Source organism: Siphateles boraxobius, unplaced genomic scaffold (assembly GCF_051911475.1).
Source record: "Siphateles boraxobius isolate OS27281-9 unplaced genomic scaffold, OSU_SipBor_1 130, whole genome shotgun sequence".
In the NCBI taxonomy this organism is placed as follows: domain Eukaryota; kingdom Metazoa; phylum Chordata; class Actinopteri; order Cypriniformes; family Leuciscidae; genus Siphateles; species Siphateles boraxobius.
The window spans coordinates 2,101,456-2,117,500 of NW_027508734.1; the positions used below are offsets into that span (position 1 = coordinate 2,101,456).

Genomic DNA, 16,045 nt, shown 5'->3' on the forward strand with positions numbered 1-16,045 from the left:
GTTTTGGGCTCAGTTTAGCTCCTCCTAAATGGCACAAGGCAGCCCCAGCTCAAAGGAGGAAGCTCGTAGTCAACGAGGTGCGAAAGCAGGAGGAGAGGATGAGGTGTATAAAGGCCATTTCCCAGGCCAAGCAGGGAGAGTGGATGAGATGGGAGAGTGTGGAACAACGCAAAATGGGCTGGCAAGACCTTTGGTCAATGGAAGAGAGTAGGATCAGTTTCCTTATCAGGTCAACTTATGATGTTCTCCCATCACCGCAGAACCTAAACCTCTGGGTAGGATAAGATCCCTCTTGTCCTTTGTGTTCATCACCTGCCACATTAAGGCACATTTTGACAGGATGTAAGGTGGCTCTTAGCCAAGGCCGGTTTACTTGGCGCCATGACCAAGTACTCCGATGTTTGGCTTTAGCATTGGAAGACAAGCGTAACATGACCAATAAGTTGCCACCTGTTCTAGCAAAACATTACACACAGAAGACAATATTCCTCCGCCCAGGCGAGCAACCACCACGAAAAGGTGTTAAAACCAATTATCGCTCAGGACAACTGGAAGCTGCTAGGGACTGGAAAATGCTGGCTGATCTTGATCAACAGTGGCCAAGAGTTGCGTCGCACAGTAAATAACTTATCTGAAGCAGCAGAGAGGAGCAGCAACTGGCTGTGGTTGAGACGGAAAGAGTCTGGCTGGCTGTGTACAGGCCGCCATGCTACGGTTTAGAAAAATTCTTGAAAATTTGATGAGTCTGTTGGTTTATTTGTATAGTTTGCATAGTAATTACAGTTATTAGGTTCCTGTGTATTTTGCTTGAATGAGGATTGGTGTTTGGACAGATATTGTGTTTTGCGGTAGTATGCCATACGGAACCGTTGCCACTGACCTGCTTTAGCGACGGCAGTGGGGCTCGACAGCCTTAGTCAAACGGGTTGGCGCGTATGGTCGGGTTGTGGAGAGGTTGTAAGATTGTGGTTAGGTCAAAGGAGAAGCCTCACCAACAGGAGGGATGTAAAGGTCAGTAAGCTGGGCTGAGTTGAGTGGGGGACGGAGGGGGGTGACTCTGGGACGCCAGAGTCTTTGTCGAGCCCTCTTGAGGTGTCGTGGGCTAGTCGACGAAACACTGAGGATGGAAGGTGCCCACTTGAAGACCCTAGAGATATCCCCTACTCTGCTCAATCCAGACGGTTGTCATGAGGGGACCGCACTGTGGTTGCAGCCGTTGTGTGTGTATTAACACCAGACAGAAGGAGATTCACATCACCATTTGGAAAGAAGCGTAAATGGATGGAGAAGCATAGGTTACTGTAAAGCTACGTCTTAGTTGATGCTTATCTTGGCGAAAGCCGTGTACAAATCAGCATGAAGTTTTAACATCTACTCTCGTGTAATGGAAATCATTTATTGGTTTATAAAGTCAAAGGAAATCATGCAATTTACTTATTTTTATTTTAGTTTAATGTGAATAAAGTATTTCTTAACATGAATGTTGTCAAATTTACACTGTATGACACATAAAGTACACAGCAAAATCCCCAGTTTTAAATTAACACTGCTCAGTGTTTATATGAGTCCACACTCTCAGAGTGTTATAGTGACACTGAACCAGTGTTGAAGTGAATGAGATAATTAAGTGCTTAATTGAGTGATGATTGATTATTATTGAAGACACTTGATGTTAACAAGCAGAATCACTGAAGGAGAAAATTAAAGTAAAATGTTCACCATTATGGTGATTGGTGTTTAGTTTAGTTGGCCTCTTGACCCTTACATTATTAACTTTAGATTTTGTTTGGCTGCTGTAATTCAGTTATAACAGCCAGATGAACAAAAAAAAGTGTTCTGATGGTGTTGGTTTTGTTTTAACATAATCATTGTTTGACCTTAATCACTGAACTCATTGAGAGCATAATTTCTGAGTTAAGTTTACCTTATGGATTATAGCAGCACTGCCGATGTTGAATGAACCATTTATAGCTTTTTCAATGAAATTTCAAAGGATCAAATCAATTACAAAAAAAAAAAAAACCTTCTTAAGAAGTATTTCTGATAGGCACACACAGACATGAATAATTAGCGTATGAATCTCAGCAATGGTGACAAACAGATATTACCTATGAACTAGGGCTGGGCGATACATTGCACGATATTGTTATGCGCATCTCCTCAGTAAAGCCGGTTCCTTGATTAGTAGTAAATAGCCATCACCTGCTTTCAGATGCAGCGGCATTTACTACAGAGAGCCGTAGTTAACTGACAAGCTGAGCCATATCGCATCAATATCGCGGACGTATCGCCAGTGATAATTAATGCGATATGGCTCAGCTTGTCAGTTAACTACGGCTCTTTGTACACAGCAAAAACTCCAATGTTAAATTAACACTCCTGCAAATGTATATGAGCCAACACTCAAGAGTGTTGAAGTTAATGAGATAATTAAGTGATTAATTGAGTGATGATTGAGCATTATTGAAGACACCTGAAAGAATCACTGAAGGAGAAAATCTCAAATTGTAAGCCACCGTTTTGGCGATCATTGTTTACTTTAGTTGGGCTCTTGACCCTTATATTATTAACTTTAGATTTTGTTTGGCTGTTTTATCTGAGTTATAACTGCCAGGTGAACAAAGAAAATTATGACAATATATAATATATTGGTTATATTATGACAATCATCATTTGAACTTTATGTTTTTGATTTATGTTGTCTGTTACAGAATAACTGTGATTCTGCATAAATATCCAGAATTCTATAAAATAAAGGATTTCTTAAAAGTTGTTTTCTAAAAAAAAATCTTTCTTTTAGGTACACCCAGACTTCAAGATTCAGTCTATGCATCTCAACAATGGTGACGAGCAGAATATTCAATTAGGAAAAGGAAATTACATAGAAAATTCAGATCATAATTTATTCATATCGCAATGCATGATGGGAGCCATTAATGAGTTGTGATTGGTGGCAGCCACTGCAAAATGCTTTATTATTGTCACCATTGTTGAGATTCACAGGCTGATTATTGATCTCTCTGTTTCTAAATAAATTCATTTGAAAGTGTTTTGATCAGAACAATGTTTATTAAGTATTTTGGATTATAAGAAATATACCTGTATTCATATATGCCCTGAAAACACAAAGTTGTTGCCAAAAAATTAAACCAAACTGTCACAATAAGATTTATTTTCAGACCACAGCATGATTATGCTAGAACACAACCAACACTATCAGATGACACAATTTTCTTTGTTCATTTGACTGTTATAATTAAATAACAGCAGACAAACAAATTTAAAGTGAATGTTTAAAGGTTAAGAGCCAAACTAAAGCAAACACTGATCGCCATAACGGTTGCTTACAATTTGTGATTTTCTCCTTCAGTGAGTCTGCTTGTTAACATCAGGTGTCTTCAATAATCCTCAAACATCACTAAATTAATCACTTAATTATCTCATTAACTTTAACACTCTTGAGTGTTAATTTAACACTGGAGTTTGTGCTGTGCAGTAAATGCCGCTCCATCTGAAAGCAGGTGAAGGTGATTTACTACTAATCAAGGAACCGGCTTTACTGACGAGATGCGCATAACAATATCGTGCGATATATCGCCCAGCCCTACTCTGAACATAAGCTCATTATTTATTCATGCAGCAATGCATGATGGGAGCCATGAATGAGTTTTGATTGGTGGTACCCAGAATGCACGGCAACATGCTTTATAATTGCCACCATTGTTGAGATTCACAGGCTGATTCTTGATGTCTGTGTCAAAAAAAATGTATATGTGAACAACTTGAATAAATTATTTGGATTGTGTTGTAAAGTTAAAAATTTTATGCTGTACAGAGACAGGGCTGATACAATTAATAAAGTAAATCTTACTCAGAAATTGGGCTTTATATGAGTTAAGTGATTCAGATCAATTGATCATGTTAAAACACAACCAACACAATCAGGTGACCTTTTCTCTATCTTACTGATATAACTCAGGTACAGCAGTCAAACAAAATCTAAACTTAATTCCTTAAGGGTCAAGAGCCCAACTAAAGCAAACACTGATCACCATAATGGTAACATACCAATTACCATTTTTTTCCTTCAGTGACTCTACTTGTAAACGTCAAGTGTCTTCAATAATGCTCAATCATCACCCAATTAAGCACTTAATTATCTCATTAACTTCAACACTGGTTCAGTGTTACTATAACACTCTGAGAGTGTGGACTTATATAAACACTGAGCAGTGTTAATTCAACACTGGGGATTTTGCTGTGTATAAATTATATTTTTCAGATTTTTTAGAATATACATAAAACCTACATTTCACATGTTAAACTATACAGGATTATTCTATAATATTATACTAAAATTGAAAATGGCTACATTACAACAGGAGTTTTTGCGACCTGATTGAATCATTCCATTAAATAATGAGAAAGCAAAAAATAATAATTAATTATTAATCTAATTCTAAATTCTACTCTTACAAAAAGTAGTTCTATAGTAATCACATGAAATTTCAGCATTATTCCTGTATTTGTTCAGTGTCTTTCCGGCAGAAATTACTCAAATCCACTGTCATAGCATATTTTTCTAAATATGTGAAAAAACAAAACAATACATTAATAGACTTATTTATTAAACAGGTATGTTAATGGCAGTATTCAACTTTTAAAATTCCTCTGTTTCTTCTATTTAAGATTTAGGTGCTTTAATGTGGATCGTCTATTTATTCACTTCAAAAGAAAAGCACTGGTTGAAATCAGCTTTTGAAGACAAGAGTATAAACAGTTTCATACTTATATTTTTATCTGAAATCTTAAGTTTGAAATAACCAATTATGTATTATTATATTAATAATGTAATATGAATCATATAAAATTATTTGAAATGCCCATTCCTAAAAATAAAAATTTAAGCTAACGAATACATATTTTACACTTAATGGTATAGTGTCCTTTTAAGATTGCAATTATAAAATGAAGTTCTGTGTAATATAACGTAACATTTCCTTATAAAGGGTTTATAAAGGGTTTCATGTATAATTATGCAACTAATATACTATAATAAGTTCTAGGACACTGTAAGAGAATCTGACAGATTATTCGTAAACGTCCTCAGGGATGTGGATTATCTCTGGAACAGACTGCTGATGTCTTGTTTTGTGTGTTATTCTCCTGCAGCTGGAAGATCTTCCCATCAGCCTGGACTCTCCATGTCACACTGGATCCAGCGTCCAACTCCTCCTGCTCTGAGAGGATCTGCTGGATCTGGAGACAGAGTTCATCATTCATCATCAGTGCCAATGAGGAGACGAGCTCAGTCATGAGAGACGATCATCTCACCTTCTCTTCTACGGCTGTCGTCACTGCAGCTTCATCCAGAGACCCGGGGGATCTCACGGCCATGCGCACCAGCTGCATCTGACTCCTTTTATCTGACAGACACACCACACACACACACACTTCATGAAGAATCAAGAGGACAGCATTCGTTGTCAGACGGACACCCAAAAAAAATGTAGTGCGAATTCACAGTTTTCTTGATTATTAACTGAAATTGCTTTTTTTCTTATTTTACAGTAATTTGCTGTGTTATGGCAGGTACTTACCTAAAAAGGATCTTGCACTTATTTTATTGTAACAAAAAAAATGAATATACTGTTTACTGCAAATGGTTGTTTCAAATAAAAAAAAAATGTTGTGCTGTGTTAAAAAGCTATAAAATAGCTATATAGTGTGAATTTACAGTATATTCTTGATTATTTGTCATTCTTTGCTTTTTTTTGTTTTTACAGCAATTTATTGTTTTTGTTTAAAGACAATGGCCTGATGATGACCTTACATTGATTTCATAGTACAATTTAATACAGTGTTCCCTGTAAAACAATTTTTTCAACTTAAAAATATTGTGCTGTCTTAAAAATTGTTGAAAAAAAATATGGTGCAAGTTTACAGTATATTTCTGATTAATTGTAATTCTTTGTGTTTTTGACAGACAATCACCTGAACATGATCTTGCATTTATTGATGCATGTTAATAATATACAGTATTCACTGCATAAATAAATAAAACATCCAACTTAAAAAAAAGTAAGTGTTGATGTTCCTGTAAAGTTATTAAGTTAAATCTGAGAAAGTATAATGCTGCATTTTAGGTTGTAATATCTTGCTGCAATATTTTTTTTTTACTTAAAGAAATTACTTTTCATTGTTTTAAAATCCAGGGGATATTTTAACGGATATTTTAATATCTGTATTTATTTTGCAACGTAACTGAGTTTATAGAACTACATTTTATAGAAATAAGCAGAAATAACACTCACTGCAGAAGAAAGGTAAGCGTTCTGAGCATTCTTCATCCCCGATCAATCCAGTCTTATAGACAAACGCACACTTTCTATTCCCATCTCCATTATCAGGCTCTCCTGAAGACCATTTCACTGACAGCCAGCTCACTGAGCTCTGGTCAGACCACAGCCACAAGTTCCTGTTCAAGCCGATCCAGGCCTCATCTCCACCGTATGTAACGAATAAATTTACTATGTAAGCGTTGTCAGCAAGGCTTCCAATGATGGCCATGTCGACGTAGTTCCTCCTGCAGTAAAGCTGAGTTTCACTCCACGTCGATTTAGTTTTAAAGAAAACAAATTTGTTTCCTGTAACTGTTTTTGTCAGAACAGAGAAACATCATGTTTAGTGCGTGAGAAACGCTCACACTAATAACACAACTGCTGCAACACACTCTCATGAAAGTGCGTATCTATACAACAAATGTTATGTCTCGTGCCATTTATAGCCTACGGCAAAAATTTTTTTTTGCGCGCATTGCTACGCACTAAAAAAAAAACTTGGGTAGGATTAGCTGTGGTCAGTTAGTGGGTATAACATGCCATACGGTGCGTATCATATGCACGCGAAAACTGCGTTTCATACACAGCAAAATCCCCAGTGTTACACTCCTGGTGTACATATAGGTCCAACTATAGGGTGTTTAAAATGAACACTGAAGCATTGTTTAAGTTAATGACATAATTAAGTGATTAATTAAGTGATGATTGGCCATTAGTGGTGACACCTGATGTTGATAAGCAGAATCATTGAAGGAAAGAGAAAAAACAAGAACGGGAAAAAAGAGAAACACAAGAACTACTGACTTCGAGCCTTTACACATTATTGCACTTATTATTACCAGTGTGACTTTGTTTCTGTCATACATCTACAAAAGTTATTAAGAATCAACAGAAGTTTAGACGGCAATGTTTTATGGATTTTTTCATTTCAAGCCACCATTATGGTGATCAGTGTTTGTTTTAGTTGGGCTCTTGAACCTTTTCATTTTTTATTGTTAGTTTTCTCTGGCTGCTTCAACATTGTTTTTATAAAGCACATTTGTTATTGCATGAGAAAACCTGCTGACAATATGTTGTGATGATGAAATTATCATCACGTAGTGACCTGATTCACTGATGTCATTCAGAGTCTAAATCTTTGACTATATGATTGATGTTGCGTTTTAGTATTGGGGATTGTAACCCTGAGATTCTACAGTTTGAGATCCAACAGAAATATGATAAATTTTGAAAAATCTTTGTGCACTGGAGCTCTTGTGTTTAGACACACAAACATCAATAATCAGCATATAAATCACAACAATGGTGACAATAAACAAACTAGTTACACACAGATCAACTCTGAACATCACAAATCAAGCTATTAAAGTCATAACAAAACAATAGCAAAAAAAAAACAAAAAACATGCAAACAGGAAAAACAATGAAAATTACAGGACAATTCAGCTGTATAATTTATTCATACTGGAATGCATGATGGGAGCCATGGATGCATTTTGATTGGTGGCTCCCATCATGCACTGCAATATGAATCTTGTGTGTGATTGTCACCATTGTTGAGATTCATATGTAGATTCTTGATATCTGTGTGGGATTTTAAAACCTTCAGATTATTAAAGCACTGCTGGAATTAGCTACTGTAATGGATATAACATTTGTATAATGAGTTTATAATGCTGGTTGAGTGAGTCAGGACACTACAGGATTGTAATTTCATAATTTAAACATAACCATCATGACCTGGGCTGTGTTTCCTATAAGCATTTTAAGCCTAACTTGATCGTAGAATGATTGCAACAAAAGGTCTGTACGATCAAATTAAGCTTACGATGCTTTCGGGAAACACAGCCCATGTAATGGTTTCTCTTGCAGTAACACATGTGTTTTATAAACACAGAGTTGGAGCAGCCAAAGAAAAACTAATGTTAAAAAGCAAAGAGTCCAGAGCCCAACTAAAGCAAACACTGATCGCCATAATGGTGACATGAAACGAAACATTCCATAAAAACTTACCATCTAAACTTCTGTTCAATATAAATAAGATTGTGTGTAGATGTATGACAGAAATACACTGGTAATAATAAGTACAATAATGTCTAATGGCTCGAAGTCAATATTTCTTGTGTTTCTCTTTTTCTGTTCTTGTTGTTTCTCTTTCCTTCAATGATTCTGCTTATTAACATCAGGTGTCACCACTAATGGCCAATCATCACTTAATTAATCACTTAATTATCTCATTAACTTCAACACTGCTTCAGTGTTCATTTTTAACACCCTGTAGTTGGACCTATATGTACACCAGGAGTGTACATATGTACACTTGGGATTTTGCTGTGTATGCACGCAAAAAACTATTTTTGGCATATTAAATGGCACGAGAATGTTTAGCCTATTAAATGTGTCAGAAACCAAGCGATGCACAGACATTATTTCCACTTAGCCAATTACCGAAGATAAAGTTTTGGTTATTAAATTAACAGTATATTAGAGGTGTTAAATTAAACCAGTCATAATGTTCTTCAGCATAAAGTCGCCTCTCAATATTTCAGCCGAACAAATTCTATCAAATTTGTAAAGAGTAATTTTGCTAGATTCAATTTACTAGCATTTCTACTTGTAATTTGTTTGTGATTAGTTAATAATATAGATGTAGACTAATAGACATGCCATTGGAGAAACTGTAAATGAACTCCACTGATCGGTCAATGATATATATCATCCAAAACTTAAAATACAAAATTATTACTGTTTTATTATTGTATTTATTTGTCTGTTCCTTTACTTTTGATGATTCAGATTTGCTGCGCAAGAAACATTTATTTTTCAACATTGATAATAAGAATTACGGAGCACCAATAATAATTGATAATAAAATAATGGAATGCTTTCTAAAAGATCATGTGATGCTGAAAATTCAGCTTTGGTCACAGGAATAATGTAATTTTAAAATATATTTACATAGAAAACTAATTTTAAATTGTAATATTTCACTGTTTTTACTGTATTTTTCATCAAATAAATGCAGTCTTGATGAGCATTTGAGACATCAAAAACATTAAAAAATCGTAATAATTCCATACTTTTGTACCTACAATGCAGTCCAACTCACTATAAAAGTATCTGCCAAATGCAATAAAAGCTTAAGATGCTTGCAAATGCAAATCAGCTGCGAAATGAGACAAGGCTTTAGAAAATGACAATTCATTACAACCCCATAAAAAATAAAATAAAATAAAAACTTACGCTGGTAGCAAAAAAAGTATTTTTGTTCATCACAAGAGGCCGTTTTCCAGGTTCCGTTATATAAAATCACGCCACATTTCCTCTGAGTCCTGGTGGTGTTGTCCTCCGAGATCCCCCAGTTCTGAAACACTAACGCCTGATCTTGGTAGGACCAGCGCCAAGCGCATACGCCGTCGTACATTCCCATCCAGCCTCTATCAAAACTCACTGAGCTGGAGATCTCCTGTATCTTAGATCTGTCCTGATCGCTCTGAACCGTGGCCAGGTCCAGGTGATTCTCCCTGCAGAATGACTGGGCTTCGGTCCAGTTCTTTGGTTGCTGGATCAGAATGAAGTAGCACGAGGTGTTCGAGACGAAGCCTGTCGACAACACAGTATTAAATAAAACAGCAGCAGGTTTCATTTAGTTTCTGATCTGTAATTTCATTGACAATCAATTCTAGAAGGAGGGAATCTGATCTTAAATCAGCACAGATAGCCTACTATATTGTAGGATAATCTATGTGGTGGAACTACATAATAATGTGTTACATGGTTTAGGCCCACAGTACTGTTTCTGCCCAGGAGTGGGCGTGGTGGAGGTTGTTGAATAAAGACGAGGTTGATGGAAAAGACGCACGAGTAAGTCTGTGTTTTGACTCGCCACACTGTAAAAAAATGTTTGTTGACTTAACTCATTATTTTGTGTTATCTTTTTGCATGTTTTTTTTTTGAGTTTAACTAACTTATTTTGAAAAGTGTACCTGACAAATTTGGAAAGGTTTACCTGAAAAATTATAGAGTACAATGAACTGATTTAATTTAGTTAAGTAAACTTTGAATCTAAGTTCGGCCAACTAAAGTTAAGTTTTCTAAACTACATCCAATAAGTTCAGCCTACTAAAGTGGTGTTTTGAAAATCGAATTTCAAGCCACCATTATGGTGATCAGTGTTTGCTTTAGTTGGGCTCGTGACCTTTAAACTGTTAACATTAGATTTTTTTGGCAGTTGTATCTGAGTTATAATTGCAAGATGATCAAAGAGAAAAGGTGATTCCGTTGGTGTTGGTTATGTTTTAACATACTCATTACTTGAGAGTTTTTTAGTGATTCTATAGCAAACGATATTCACGCTTTTTAATATAGTCCAAAATATTTCTTGAAAGTTTTTCTGATCAAAACACTTTGAAAAATGATTTTTTTTAGGCACACTGACATCAATAATCAGCCAGTGAATCTCAACAATGGTGACAATTATAAAGCATGTTGCAGTGCATTCTGGGTGCCACCAATCAAGACTCATTCATGGCTCCCTTCATGCATTGCGGTATGAATAAATTATGATCTGAAGTAAAATCCTTTTCCTGTTTGTCACCATTGTTGAGATTCATACATTGATTCTTTATGTCCAGGGTTTTTCCTGCATAGACAATTATGAGGCGGCCGCCTCCGTCAAATTTCGTGCCGCCTCCGCCTCTCGACAAAACTCGGACAGACAGTCACGTGCTCATATACACTTTTTCCACCGTGACAGTTCTGTCGCGATTCCCGCTTGTGTCCATTCTCTAACCGTGTAGTTTGCCGATAGTGCTGCACGGATCATAATCCGCGGGTCGAGTGGGCCGAGTAATAAAAACATTCCATTCAATCGGGGGTGGATGACAGCTAAATGAGTGTAATAAAGACACGGAACTCCCATCATGGTACCTAATGTACGGACGGAAACAAAGTTGCGCTGTTGAGTCTCGCGCAGTTATTTATAACATTAATTATAGTTAAGAAACAATATATAGGCTACAAACGACCAGAGTGCTGTTTTCCTGAATGCCATCACGATTGAAACCGAGATATTAATTTCATAACAGTTCAATAAACAAATAGTTAAAATTAAGTTACTTACATTTTTAGACTGTTTTTGTTTTGTTTTAGCAGCGAAAATAGTTCCAAACAACAGAACCATATCGCGTCTCACAGCAACACTCATCCATGATTCATTACTGAATCATTCAGCGTTTTGAACTAATCGCTTGAGTCAAAGATTGAATAGCCCATTATTAAACCGCCTCATTCTGAATCAATCAGCCGTTTGAACGAATCGTTTACATTAATGACTCAATGACTCGCTCATTAAGACGGCCGCCTGCCGCCTCCTACTGGCGGTTTAGTTTCAAAGTATCATTCTTTTCAACATTCCTTGTATATTCAAAAAATATTCAAAATAATCTCATTTAATACAGTTATAATTTTTCAATGTAAATTATTTAATTTGATTGGTAACAGCCTAGTGTCTTATTATTTTAATTGAATGTATTGATAAAATGTAAGAATTTTAAATGAAATTTAGAGCATACATTAAATAAAATTAGGGGGAAAATGCCCTTTATAAAGGTACAAAAAATTGTTCTGATAAGAGTGTTTTCAAAAATGAAACATTGACAATAAGTTTAAAGGGAGTAAAGCCTGTGTTTAGGATATAAAGAAAATGTAATTTTGCCAAAAGAAGAACTTTTAATTTAAATAAATGTTAATTGTGTGATATGTTACCATATTATCATGCTTAATTGTAATGTGATGATCAGATGCAGATATCTAAATCAAAGAATATGGGTGGTTGGCGGGTGGATTATTATTTATTTTTAACATCAGATTCGAGTCACTCAAAGTGCACCAGATTAATGAATTTATCTTTAAAATGTAAAAAAAAATCTCCCGGGGGGGGGCATGCCCCCCGGACCCACCTAGTGTTACAATTTTACCACCTCCGCCTCATTTTGAGCCAGGAAAAACCCTGTTTATGTCTGTGCCTAAACTTTTTTTTTTTTATCAGAACAACTTTTAAGAAATCCTTTGATTATTTAGACATTTCTAGATCTTGTAGTCTATAATCACTGTGATGTTGTAATCACCATTATACATTTAAAGTCAGAGATCAGGCTATAAATGACCTTTGTGATGCAAGTCAAGTGATGATTATGTCAAAATATAACCAACACCGTCAGATCACCTTTTCTCTTTGATTATCTGGCTTTTATAACTCAAATACAACAGCCAAAATAAAATATAATGTTAACAGTTTAAGGGTCACAAGACCAACTAAAGCAAACATTAATCACCATAATGGTGGCTTAAAAAATTAGATTTTATCCTTTGGTGATTCTGCTTGTTAACATCACGTGTCTTCAATAATCGTCAATCATCACTCAATTAATCACTATATAAACTCCCAGGAGAGTTCATTTAACACTGGAGTTTTTGCTGTGAATAATTCTGAAAAAAAAATGCTTTTACTAATGTTCATTTGCACTTATGAATTTAATGTATGATTCATTATTATATTATTTGTTAACACAAGACTATAAAACGCTTATTACAAACTAAAAACTCGCAACAATCACTTTCACAATGTAAAATATCACACTTACTCTGTATCAGTCTATTTCTTCTGAAGACACGTGTAAGGAATTTTTTTTTGTGTAATTTAATAAATCTGTGGTCATAATTGTAAACACATTGTTGAAGTTGAAAATGTATGTTTGAAGCGGTTTTAAAAGGTTAAAGTTTAGGTTTTAAGACCATATTGTCTACCAGACAGCAAGATAGATAGATGAATTAAGTTTAGTTTACTATCAAAGCATTAGAGTATAATTGAAGTAAAACCTGCAGAAAATGTATTCAGTTGTTTCAACTTACATCTATAAGTTAAAATAACAAGTATACTTGTTAACTCAACAGAAAATCTAGTGCAGTTGTTTAAACATACATTTTTGAGTTAAAATAAAAATTTTACTTGTTCATTCAACTTTCAGTCTAGTTGAGGACAAGAAAACTTAAAATGTATTGTTGTCTGGACAATCTAGTTATCTCTACTCAAAAAAATAAGTTGAAATAACTAAATTGCTAAAATATTTTTTACAGTGCAGTAAACATGATAATACGACACACACACACATACATATATATATATATATATATATATAGAAGTTCTACTAAATATCAGCAACACAATGCCAGTCATTAATTTGCAAAAACGACAACTTACTCTCATTAAATTGCAAGTACATGTCAACTAACTTTCATTAATGTGCAACTACAAGTAGCCTAAACTAACTCTCATTAATTTGCAATTACATGTCAACTAACTGCGACGATAAAAATGTTTCCACGATCCTCTTTTGAAAAAAGATCGTAGTATTCTATCAGTTGCAGTTCTCGCGCCTCCGCCTCAACATACTGACTGTAGGCTACAATACGACTATATTCACATCACGTTAACGCAGAGGTAGAGTTACACTCACGGGATACTGCAATTCACAAAAGTTCACTATTTGCATGTGGTTAAAGCCTTGCCGGTTAAACATTTCATTCGTATGCTGATGCGCTGTTCTAACATACACTTTTCTGAGCGCGTACACCCGAAACGCACAGGCACTGAAATCCTGTCAAACAGCGCCTGAATACTGGACTAAGTTATCTTTCGAGTCTTATTGAGCTAATAGCCTACTGTCAAATACACACGAGGTTTACATAAACACAGTTGCTTATGTCTAAAGTGAAAGCAAACCTTTAAGAGGAATGTGTGTCATATGCGTGTATTTTAGATGCGTCACTATAAACTGCCCTGTCAGTCATCTTGTCACAGTTAAAATCCTCCATTCAATCTAATTTGATTTCCTAGTGTTTCGGAGAGCACATTCATCTGCCAGTCCTGGGTCTTTCATGCGGACACTTTCCTCTTGTGTTTGCAATTTGAATATAATGATGGGAGGGAGAGAGAGGGAGAGAGGGAGGGAGAGGGGGACGGAGGGAGAGGGATAGAGGGAGAGAGGGAGAGAGGGAGGGAGAGGGGGATGGAGGGAGGGGGAGAGGGGGATGGAGGGAGGGAGGGGGAGGGAGGGGGAGAGAGGGAGGGAGGGAGAGAGAGAAGGGAGAGAGAGGGAGAGAGGGGGATAGAGGGAGAGAGAGGGAGAGAGGGAGGGAGAGCGGGAAAGAGAAAGGGAGAGAGAGAGAAAGGGAGAGAGAGACAGAGAGAGAGAGAGAGAGAGAGGGAGAGAGAAAGTGAGAGAGAGAGAGAGAGAGAGAGAGAGAGAGTTTAAAACTAGTGTTGAGGAGCTAAGAGGAGAAATAAAAAAGCTGCAGCAGGACAGAGATACCCTAAACAGTGAGGTGAAAAGTGTCAGAGAGGAGCTGATCGTTAGAGAAAGAGAAATGCAAAGCCACCCAGACCCCAGCACAACCACTCCTGACGTCTCCTGAGATTATCACGCAAACAGCACGGATAAATGCCCACACACAAGACCGAGAAAGCACACCTAGTCACGTCCATGCAGAAATAGTCATCTTAATAGACTCTAATGGCAGGTTCATCAGTGAAAAACAGCTCTTTCCCAACCACAAATCTTTAAAACTTTGGTGCTCAAACACAGAGAGTGCCCTTCAACAACTCAGCAAAGAAACACTTGGTGATCCCAGTCACATCATCATACATGTGGGAACAAATGACCTGAGGACACAACAGGAACGAGTGGCACAATCAGTTACACAAGTGGCAATTAAAGCAACACAGACTTTCCCAACATCAAAAATAATCATCTCCACCATCCTACCCAGAACCGATTTCCACCCCCGCACTATACAGAGAGTCAACACAAACATATCACTCGAATGTGCTGGAATGCCAAAAGTTCATCTGGCACATCACTATGCACTGGACATTCACAATCTCCATGACCTTGTCCACCTGCGTAGAGACAGTGTGAATGTGTTTGCTAAAAATCTTAAAGATGTTGCCCTTGGCCGAACCCCTGGCAGTCCCTCAAAGAGTCAGAGAGAATCTAACAACCCTCAACCAACGAGACGCTTCATCAGGGCATTAACTCATCAAGTTTTGGATGTAAAATCAAAACCTTGGATTTTAAGAAAAGTGTATTAGATATAGACATAATATTAATAATATTACAGGAAACGTGGCGCAGAACTGATGAGGTCACTCTCTGTCCCCCAGGCTACCGGGAAATACTCATATCGTCCCAAAAACATGAAAAAATTACACGTGGGAGAGATTCAGGGGGCATCATAATCTGGCACAAACTTGAAATTGATAAGTACATCAAACTAATCAAAAAAGAAGAATCTCATATCTGGCTCAAAATCAATAAACAGCTCAGTCAAACTACAAAAGATATATTCTTATGTGCTCTTTATATTCCTCCCTCTGAATCTCCTTACTATAATGAGAAAATCTTTGAGACCCTCCACAGTCAAATCAGCCACTTCCAGGCCCAGGGAAGTGTGCTGATGTGTGGGGATCTCAACGCCAGGGCAGGATCCCTACCCGACTACACCACAGATAACGGGAATAATTATATATTTGGACAAAGCTTTCAACAAAACAGTGTCAATTTTTCAAGGACTAACTCTGATGCTCAAGTGAATAAAAACGGGAGGCTTCTACTTGAGCTCTGTCGAAGCCTCGGTCTGTACCT

General features: G+C 36.5%; 1 protein-coding gene across 1 annotated transcript in view; it reads right to left on the minus strand.

The window, feature by feature from the left end:
• Window positions 1-3,049: 3,049 nt before the first annotated feature.
• The window catches only part of LOC143736773 (putative C-type lectin domain family 20 member A), a 25,688-nt gene continuing 12,692 nt past the window's right edge, over window positions 3,050-16,045 (minus strand). The window contains exons 3-6 of the mRNA XM_077227470.1: window positions 9,585-9,944; window positions 6,315-6,653; window positions 5,335-5,426; window positions 3,050-5,259 (exon numbers count right to left, since the gene is read on the minus strand). Of these exons, the coding sequence (XP_077083585.1) occupies window positions 5,107-5,259; window positions 5,335-5,426; window positions 6,315-6,653; window positions 9,585-9,944 (944 nt within the window). The 3' untranslated portion in view covers window positions 3,050-5,106. The remainder of the gene's footprint in view (window positions 5,260-5,334; window positions 5,427-6,314; window positions 6,654-9,584; window positions 9,945-16,045) is intronic.